The sequence below is a fragment of the Formica exsecta genome, unplaced genomic scaffold (assembly GCF_003651465.1).
Source record: "Formica exsecta isolate Colony F162 unplaced genomic scaffold, ASM365146v1 scaffold66, whole genome shotgun sequence".
NCBI classification, from domain to species: Eukaryota; Metazoa; Arthropoda; class Insecta; order Hymenoptera; family Formicidae; genus Formica; species Formica exsecta.
The window spans coordinates 116,441-127,158 of NW_021853422.1; the positions used below are offsets into that span (position 1 = coordinate 116,441).

General features: G+C 41.7%; 1 protein-coding gene across 1 annotated transcript; it reads left to right on the forward strand.

Annotated features, from left to right (window-relative positions):
• The first annotated feature begins 2,825 nt into the window (after window positions 1-2,825).
• On the forward strand, window positions 2,826-7,487 carry LOC115242938 (cytochrome P450 18a1). Its single transcript, XM_029819565.1, has 5 exons — window positions 2,826-3,749; window positions 4,256-4,374; window positions 4,582-5,011; window positions 5,141-5,405; window positions 6,242-7,487. The coding sequence occupies exons 1-5, from the start codon at window positions 3,377-3,379 to the stop codon at window positions 6,666-6,668; spliced, it is 1,614 nt and encodes a 537-aa protein (XP_029675425.1). The 5' UTR covers window positions 2,826-3,376; the 3' UTR covers window positions 6,669-7,487.
• The last annotated feature ends 3,231 nt before the right edge of the window (window positions 7,488-10,718 follow it).

Sequence of the window (10,718 nt, forward strand, 5' to 3'; positions counted from 1 at the left end):
AAATATTCATTAAATATATCGATTATGTTATATTGATTATGCTATATATTAATTGAATATATTGTTAAATATATTGCAATTAATAAAAAATTATCATTTATTATATATCTTTTGAATATGTTTGTAACACGAGAAAACACAAATATGTTCTGGCTTTCGTAAGTTTAAGTTCTATATTTAGGTTTCATTTTCTTTTTTTAAATAAATAAAATAAATTTAATTTATGGTAAAATATTCCAAGAATTATTGATATGTTAAATCACGTAGAAATTAATATAATTTATTGCATCTGTAAAATTAATATTTAGACCAAATTTTATCAATTATTGATATGTATGTTCACGTAGCACTTGGTAAATTATTACAGATAATAATTATTCTCGCGATGAAACATAATAGCTTCTACGAGCGTATACTCTCTTCTCTACAATATATTAATCGATTTATTTTCGGAGGCTTCGTGACTAATTAACTAGAATTTTCGATCTTTAAATATCCGTGAACGCGGAATGAGTACGGCTATCAGCGCCAGGTGAAACAGGTCAATGAACTGAGATGCAAGTGTATCATGGCGAGCGGTTTGGTCCCGAATCGAGTGTGACATCGAGAAAATATATTGTGAGAAATATTTTGATGTGAACACAAACAATTTTATCGGTAAAACCTGTCAGTTATGTTTCTTTTTGTTACAAAAGAGAATTTCGTTGCCTATTCTTTACAGGGATGATGAAACTTGCTACAAGCATAATCTCACTTTTGATAATCTCACTTTTTTTTGTCTTTTCTTGTCATACTTCTTGCGCATCAACATGTGACCTCAATCGTTAATTAGTAGCTAATTATACACATATCAAATATCAATTACATATTGGCACGATTGTCATATAATATGTACGTGTTCTTAATAATTTTATAATACTTCGTTAGCAGCGCGTGAATCATTAGCCATTTAAGAGCTCGTGATTCTCTGTCTTACAAGCTGTCATTTGCATAATTACGGGCTTCATTAAGTTTGCGAATATTGGCGTGCGCGATGAATGCATTCGCGATTGAGATTAATTAGGCTTACACGTGACGGCCGTCGGAAATTATGACTGTCCGAAATCTTTTCGAGCAACGCGCGTCTTGACCAAATGACCTCAAAGATTTGATTAGAGAATCAACGTCGCTGGCGCAAAGTCATCGATCGGCACAATTCGCAAATTATGATGCAAGCGACCGATTATGAGGCCGTTATTTCTTCGTGCGGCACGTAGGTAGGTATTCATTGCAACGTTATAATCTGCGCAAGCTGGCCAACAAAATGTATTCGCGTCAGCATATCCGTGCGCGGAGTAATATTTTCAATCGCTATAAATTACTCTTAACAATACACTTGTCGCTTATCAATATTAAATATGCATTTTATTGTTAATCGACTCCTCATCTTCACATAGCGCAAGTAGCACACAGATATTGGATTTAGTATATATTTATATATTAAATTTTATATATTTCTAATATCCATATTTATTAATATAATGATTTATTATTATAATTAATTTCTTTTTTTTAATTATTAATTATATACTAACAATGGTAAGATAAAATAGCTAATAATATTTGTCAGATAAATTTTTAATAATTATTATATATTCAAGGTGTTTTGTAAAAATTACATGTATTAATAAATGTTTCATAAAGTAAAAATGAAATGTAAATGAGAAAGAGAAAAAGAGAGAGAAAGAGAGAAAGTCATTGTTATTATGTAGCTTAAAAAAGTACCTATTTTATATGTGTGCAATAATGCTTCCTTTTCTTTAAACTCTTGATTATGTAGTTGCTTTTTATTTTAATTTATTTTTATAAATAAAAATGTGATATATTCCAATGTCACATTATGATATTATCTAAACGAATAAAGTTATTTTATAAAAGTATTCATAATCTTTCACTGTAAAATGAGTAATCTTCAATTTATCTCGAATTTATCTCTAAGCGCAATTAATAATGTTATCAGTTCTAGCTTATTACTTCGATTAAGATATTATCGGATGATTTTCAATTTAGTTTGAACTTGATGGTTAAATATTTGAGAGCAGCATTATTAGATAAAATTTATTTCGATACATGCAACAAATAAATCTGCCCGGTTAAATAATCAAGCATTCTCTTAGACGGAATATTTCTGTCCAACCGAACATCGTTTACGCTTCCAATGATATTTCTAGCCAAACGAGACATTTTTGACGCAGGCACTGAGACAAATTCAATTCAAAAAGCAATGTTGAAATAAATATATCGAGATCGAGGCATCATACAGATCCGTCTACGCAATCGAGAAATGACACTCTCATCCAAGGAATAGAAGTAGCAAAATGGTTTTCACAGAATCACATACCCACGTTCTCCAAACAGCATCACGACGCGACGAAGCACGATACGTCGCGTCGCGGCGTCTGCGCGACGAGCGGACTCGCTCGCTAGCTCATGCCTGCATCCCCCACCGGGGTGGCCGATGCTGGACCCCTGCGGGGGGCCCATGGTCCCCACCAACAATCCTAGGGCGAGAGGCCTCGTGGTCTTCGACCAACGGGGCCCGTGCGCGAGGAGTCCGCCCTCACATCCCCCAAAGAGGAAATGACCACCATCCCTGGATCGCGATCTACGTTCTATCCCCACCTGTTGCACTCCGAATCGCCCCCACCCTCCGACGTCCTCGGTGTGTGTTCCTCTCTCTCTCTGTCTGTTTGGCCACCCCTCCATTGTGCAAGGGACCGCCGGGGGACCGCAGCCTGATGAGTCACTATATAAGACAGGCAAGGACAAGAAGGTGTATGTTAGTACATACTCAATCCTTCCGTAGCTCGCACGATTCACTACGTGGCGAGCGGCGGCGAATTCGGCTGCGGCGGTGACCGACTTTTTTTTCTTTCTCTCTTCTTCTTTTTTTTCTACTTCTCTTACTCTTCATTGTTCCTTCCTCTATTGTCTTCGCTCCCTTCTCTCTGTCCTAAAATTATTCGTTGTCACTCTACGTCTTTCGGGACCTCCTTCTTCCTAGTACACGCCCTTGAATCATAGTTTATCCTCCCTTACCGCGACGTATTGCTCATTTCTTTCGCGACAACGGCGGTCACAACATCAGAGAGAAACGTAGAGCCGGAGGAATATAATCCGCGGGAAGCGGAAGAGTATATTTCAAAGAGGACGAAATTGTGTTTTATCTTTCTTTTTTTTTAATTGAAAGAGACTTTACAAGAGAGATATACACACAGAGATATAAGAACAGACTTTTGCGCGGATATATATACAGTCAGTGGTAACCGCGACAGATATTCGTTACGAGTGTTTCGGATTTTGATCGATTGCTCGATAGTCCGCGATCAGATTCAAGATGCTAGTGGAACGCATCGCGCAATGGATCTGGCACGCGATGGGCGGCACCAGGATCGAGATCGTTTATACTCTTCTGGTGTTCGTCAGTGTTCTCCTGGTGGTGCGGTTTATTCAGTGGCTCAAGTACATCCGCACCTTACCGCCCGGTCCATGGGGGGTGCCGATTCTCGGCTACTTGCCCTTCATCAAGGGCGACTTGCATCTGCGGTACAACGAGCTGGCCAAAAAATACGGCTCCATATTCAGCGCACGCCTGGGCAATCAGCTGGTCGTCGTTCTTAGTGATTATCGCGTCATACGCGATACGTTTCGACGCGAGGACTTCACCGGCAGGCCGCACACCGAGTTCATCAACATCCTCGACGGATATGGTAAGTGTCGAGCGCAGCAGATTCCGATAATACGCTTTATCTCGCGACTTTAACACGCATCATCTGAGAGAGGGGAGGGAGGTTAAAGCACTCCGTGCGCGGCTCGCTTGTCTTTCGCGCGAATTCGCGTTCTCTATTGGATTTATCAAAAATTATAATTTGTTCGTTGCCGCTGTTTTCAGCTTGTCGATATTTTTGCCAAAAACATTTTTTTTCTCCAGTCGACACATTTACGCTCAACGAAATATTTGCGGTAACGAACTCGTGAAACGCGATATTCGAGGAAAATCTTTCGAGTGATTGTTTTCCTTTTCTTCGATTTACTTTTTTAATCGATCATGGCTGCGCGTTTCTTCTTGGTCAATCCTAACTTGTGCTTCGAGATGTTGCAATCATACATTGTTCGCGGACAAATCGGCATCGCATTGTGCCGATAACAAAACGAGTTAATCGTGGATAGCCGAGAGTTCAGCCGCGATTTAGCATCGTCCATGTCGCTGTTACAGGTATCGTAAATACAGAGGGTGCCTTGTGGAAAGATCAGAGGAGATTTCTTCACGACAAGCTTAGAAACTTCGGCATGACGAGTGGCGCCGGCAAGAAAAATTTGGAGTCGAGGATTATGGTGAGTATCAAAAATTCGTATTAATCAACGTGCGATCTGTCAATTTACTTTATCCATTGTAGAGCGCGTGCAATTTTTATTTCTCTGTTCAAAATTTATTTTTTATTAATTTACGCAATATCGATAAAAAATTTTTTTGTGCCACAAGATAAAAAGTTTCTACAAAATTTAAAACTCGAAATAAATGATTGCAATATTTTGATTTAGTGCGAAGTTGATACGTTTCTGCGGGGGATGGCGATGCGACGCGGGGCGCCCACAAACATCTCGCTCTGTCTCGGTATGTCGATCAGTAACGTAATCTGCACGCTCATAATGGGAGTGCGTTTCCATCACGGCGACTCGCAATTCAAAAAATTCATGGGCCTCATCGAGGAGGGATTCAAACTTTTCGCCAGCGTGGTAGCCGTCAACTATATACCGATCATGCGTTACCTGCCTTGCATGCAGGGCGTCCGAAACAAGATCTCGCAGAATCGGGCGGAAATGGCGAATTTCTTCCAAGAGACTGTCAATCAGCACAGAGACACCTTTAACAAGAATAACGTGCGCGATCTCGTGGACACTTATTTGCTCGAGATTCAGCGAGCCAAGGAGGAAGGCCGGGAGACTCAGCTTTTCCAAGGAAAAAACCATGGTGAGTAGAAATCGATATTTCTTTTTGCCGCTATTTCTATCTTTAATGCATTTATTGCGCATAATATTGATATATCTTTGCTTATAATGCGAGCGTTTCTTTAAAAAACTGCTCTTTTCTCTCATACAGATCGTCAGATGCAACAGATTCTGGGCGATCTCTTCTCTGCCGGTATGGAAACGGTGAAGACTACTTTGGAATGGGCGGTGCTTCTAATGCTACACCATCCGGAAGCGGCAAAAGCGGTGCAAGAGGAATTGGACCAGGTCGTAGGAAGATCCAGACAGCCTACACTGGAGGATCTTCCCTTCCTTCCGATCACCGAGGCGACAATTCAAGAAATTCTTCGCAGATCCAGTATCGTACCACTTGGAACCACGCACGCCACTACACGGTAAATTAATCCCGCATAATTAATTTTTATTCTTCCATAATGCGCATCTTTTGATCCTCTTCATCATCTATTTCTTACATGATTCGTCTTATGTGCGAACGCACGCCCTTTCCCTTTCTCTCTGCCTTTACATGAGCTAAGAGCGGGTTTCACAACGAGTCCTCGCCTTCTTCCTCAGACGGCTTTCCGTGTCTGGCATATCAGAATCTCGCGATCATTTTGGACGATTATATTCGGCGAGCAAAAGTGAAAGCAAAGGTGCGTGGCCCCTCTGTCTGCTTTTCGGCCGGGCTGCCCCGCCTTTGGTTCGAAGCGGCTTCGAGAGGTCGACGACACCGTTACTCGTACGGACAAAGAGCCTATTCTGCGGCTAGCAGGTGTATTCGACTCGTCGCGATATATCGAGAATAACTCGTTAGGAATGATCGCGCATGAAAGCAATGGCCGCCATTAGAAACTGCGCGGGCGGCACAATTTCACTTCTCCACGGAGAACGCGGCCAGAAAGAGCGTGACGAGCGCACGTGCGTGCGTGTAAAAAGTCAAGCTAGTGCCCGACTTCACCGATAGATTAGTATCCCGTATAATTGACATTGAAATATGTCATTAGATGACGTTAGACACGGCAATTATAACATTAAATTCATTCCGTGAAATGTTACACATATGTTGCCTTTTCAGATAATTATTAGTAACGAAATACATATCATTTTTTATCGCTATATATTTAGTCATTGAGAAATATATTTCAATACTCTTTCCAAATCCGCTTTTTCAATCAACTACCGATTTAATCGATCAGTTACTGATGAAACTTTCCGTCTCTTCGTGTTACAGAGACGTGACGTTGAACGGCTACACGATACCAGCCGGTTGTCAAGTGGTGCCGCTGTTGCACGCGGTGCACATGGATCCGGAACTCTGGGACGAGCCAGAGGCCTTTCGACCGACCCGTTTCCTCACCAGCGAGGGTAAGATCCACAAGCCGGAGTACTTCATGCCGTTCGGGGTTGGTAGACGAATGTGTCTGGGCGACGTGCTGGCGCGCATGGAGCTCTTCCTATTCTTCAGCTCGCTGATGCACACCTTCGATCTGAGACTGCCCGAAGGCACCTCGTTGCCGAGTCTACGGGGCAACGCCGGCATCACGGTATCTCCGGATCCCTTCAAGGTTTGCCTGCTGCAGAGGGATCTCAATTTGGCCGACTGCGGCAGTAACGAGGTCACCACCGGCGGGCCCTTGCGCAACGTCGGCAGCCATTGAGCTTCTTCAGCGGGTTCCAGAGCCACGGGCACGGTAGTTGTTCCTATTGCCGCAGAAAGATCGAACAAAACAAGAGAGATTTTGCGCCACGGGATCATCCATGCACGCGCGCATCAGCCGAGGTGGAATCCCGTAAGGTTGTCTGGTTATATATTAATTATCGGAAAACGATCGAGAGTTGCTTTTATGTACACGTAAATTTTATATCTGCGTTTTAATATCATTTTAAAGGAGAAGAAAATTTTAAATTTATTCTGTTTATAAAAGTATAAGGGATGCATTTTTAGTTTAATCGAAACTTATATTATATATATATATATTCCAGTTCTTAGAAACTAGAAATTCTTCCCAGAAATGTATGCGTTATATAATCGATCGTCTTCCGATATATAAAATAGTTTTCCTAGTATATAATTTGAAGTGAATTGATGATCCTCCGAAAAAAAAAAATTGGTAGATTGTGAAAAGTTACTAAATAATTTTGTTAGTAGATAAGAGAGAGTCACAGTGAGTTAGATGTAGAAAAAAAGCTAGATTCTCGACCATATTTCGTTGCTTGGTGTGCTCCCGCCGCTTAATTTGGTACGGCGAGATTATATGACTCCATTCCTCCAATTATTAAATTCATCCGTTACTACTAACAAACATATTTTTTATCCATTTCTATAAAATCCAGACCTCTTAAAAATCTATATCTACAATCTCTTTTAATTTTGTCAATTCCGTGCACATGACCTCGCCATACCAGAAGCGTGGCTTCTTTTCACTATACAAAATTAAAAAAATTTTGATCCAAAGAAAGTCCCTAAACCAAAAAAAAAAAAAAAAAAAAAAAAACGTTACCCACCCCCACACGGGATAATTTATTTACAAGAGATAAGAAAAATCGTTAGCCACGCCACTACGGGCATCATCGAGATATTACAAATGGGATTGTGATCAATTATTACAATCATGGATTAAAAATTCTACGTAACCATCTTATATTGACGCCGGGACCATAAGAATAATGTGAATAACTTTTTTGGCTACAAAAGTAACTTTTTTGGAAAATAGCATAAACAAAAATTGATTGAATGATCGAAGGGAAACGAAAATCCTCCTCGGGTAAAGCTTAGAGTACAAAAGGAGCCTACGGTTCGAATCATCTCTCCCTACCTTCTCTCCTACGTCCGCCCATCCTTCACCCACTCCGATAGTCTCCATGAGTATTTATTGCTTTGCGAATGTTACTCTGCCCCGTTTCTCCTTCCATCCCAGGCCTCGTATTTATTAGCGCTTAGTCTAAATCGGCGAGATCGACGCGTTTTTGATGTATCGAACTGTTTCGATAGCTATTTTGTGCCTCGTAAACGAGCAACGTTAATCCCGTTACAATACAGTCGTTTCTAATCAGAGATGTCTCAGAGATGTCTCAGAGATATCTCAGCCATCGCGCTTTGTCATTCGTGTTTAGTACGTTACTCCTTAACACCGTCGATTCGCCGTAGATCTCCGCGGACGAACGAGGATAGCGACTCGATGCCCCTCTTTCGTCCACGATAACGATAACAATCCGCTATTAAGATAAAAAAAATAGTGGAGAGAGAAAGACAATGAGAGAAAGAGAGAGAGAGAGAGAGAGAGAAAGAGAGAGAGAAAGAGAGTGAAAGAGAGAGAGAGAGACAACATATCCTAGTGTATGTAAATAGATTATCCATTTGACCGTGCGTGAGCGCGTAGCGTGCGTTTAGCGTGTGTGCTGTATGCGTATATTTAATGATACATAGCTGGTCGACGTGCCGTTTGACGAGAATGCGAGACTGCCCTTGTACCCGAGATCACTCGCGCAAAATCGCGATTTTGTTAACTTTTCTAGCGATAGGAGCGGACTGTGCGTCGGCGCCGACGCCGATGTGAATCGGCCGAGAGCGATTTTCGTGAAAGTCGCCGTGAGATTCCGCCGTTGCGACATCCGCCGCGACGTGGCGATCGTTCGGAAATAGACTGAACGAACATCGACCCAACGAGCGATAATCGCCTATTTACTGTTCGGGCGCGAGCGCGGGCTGAGGCTGTGAATATCCAAGAGATCCGGGATGTACGGTCGACGATTCATTGTGACGTCGTCTCAATCCGATTTCCCAAAGGTATCCCAGGCTGTGCATCCTAGAAACGGCAATGAGTGCGCGGCTGTTCGCCGATCCCATCGTTCCTCTCCCGAGATATAGAGGAACTAGAAAGTCCGAAAAACCCCCAAGTACTCATTTTATTTGATGACTGATGGATTCGCTTCTAGCATATCCGGGATTCGATATGCTCCGCGCGCAAAGTAATCTTCTTCGCCCGAGTTATCCGATAGGGCGTTAATTAATCTTAGCACGTAGCACGCACGAGTTGCAGAATGCCGCATTGTGTTCACCCGTCGACCTGTGTTATTAAATGTTTCTTTTTTTCTATGAAATAAAGATGTTTTGCAGTTGAGATAATTGATCTAATGGCTGATTTATCCCTAACAATTCAATCGCATTGCTTATTTATTATGTAAGGAAACTTATTTCACAGATTCTGAAGAGAGAGAGAGAGAGAGAGAGAGAGAGAGAGATCTCAAAGTTGGTGTATTTCAAGAAATCAAATTTTTCATCGATTGCTCCCGCGAAAAATTTCGTCTGAAAACTGCAGCCTCGAGAACCGGATTCTTAAAGATGAGTAAAAAAACTTCTGGTTCCTCAGCTGCACCATCGGCCTTCGACTCTGATCTCTGTGATCGCGCGCTCATTCCTTCCTGCCGCTCAATATTTCGAGGACTTTTGCTCGGGGCCTACGAAAGAGGACTGAGCTGGGCCTAGCTTTCTCTTCCACTGGTCCGTTCAGCATTCTCGCATTTGGTAGTACGCTTTTTTCAATTTATACAACCAGGCAGTCCGCGATGCTGTAGCTAAAAATAGTCACGAATAGATACAATCCCGCTGGTTGGCGAGTTTGACTGGGTGATTAAAGAGAAGGCTCTAATAGTGCCCAATTAGAAAAAGAAATGTTGCCAAGAAATTGTCAGGTCATTTGCACGAGAACGTTTTCGTAATAATTTTAAAGTTAAGATTCATATTACTGGAGTATTATACAATATCAGTTGACGGCTGACTTTTGTCAAAAGTGATATTTTTACTAATAAAATCTCACAAATTTTCAAGATTAATTAAGATTTCCGAAGTTTGTAAGATTTATATACAAGTAAATTTATATAATATAAATTAGTTTATAGATTTTCCATGTCACAGTACTGTGTAACCTCGTTTACCCCGTACCAAGTTTACTCGTGCAAACATACGAAGGAGATAATAAAATTCGCGGAGCATCGCGGCTCGCAAAAGCGAAAGACCAGCGCTTCGCGCGCTTACATAAGAGAAACTCGCGCGCTCTGAGTTTCTAACGAAATATCGTCGACGGGTACACATTACGCCCGTAAGATAAGGTTAATGACACGAAAGTCAAGTGGCCCCAAACCGCACACAAGTTACGTAAGGTCAGCTCAGCCGGCTGTCAGCACGTCCCGTGGACGTACATTGTGATAATGGCGCGTTTCCTGCAATATACGTGCACGCAGATAGGTATCCCAGATGCGCATGTGCGCCATGTGCAGACGTGGCTGTTGTTGCTGACCCAGTAATAGGGCCTTTATACTTTACGTTTTGGTATATATGTCTCTTTTCGTGGCCTTTTCGTCGCCCAAGAGTCGGTCGAGTAGCCAACCGGCTGCCGTACACAGTGAAGACAGAAAGTTTGAAGAACCGTTGCTTCAAGGTTTGACTCAATGAAGCAGGAAGAGGCGTTTTGTGGCTTTTTTTTTTTACTACCCAGCACAAAGTTGAAAGTGTGTTGATAGAGCAGCTTCTTTTTATAGCTCGGTTTACTTGAATTTCTTCATCTCTTGATTAAAGTGGCATTGGGCCATTGCAATGTAGTCTGTCAAGAAGCAGTTGAAAGTTAACTGTAGTTGTTCCCAGAATAAAAATTGATTGGCGTTTTGTATCGTTTAGCAGATTTTTGCATTTTTTATGTTATGCAAATTAC

Excerpts from the sequence above, each read along its gene's own strand:
- LOC115242938 (XM_029819565.1), top strand. The coding sequence starts at position 3,377 with ATGCTAGTGGAACGCATCGCGCAATGGATCTGGCACGCGATGGGCGGC. Across the intron at positions 3,750-4,255 it reads CAACATCCTCGACGGATATG|GTATCGTAAATACAGAGGGT; the intron begins GTAAGTGTCGAG and ends TCGCTGTTACAG. Across the intron at positions 5,406-6,241 it reads ACCACGCACGCCACTACACG|AGACGTGACGTTGAACGGCT; the intron begins GTAAATTAATCC and ends TTCGTGTTACAG.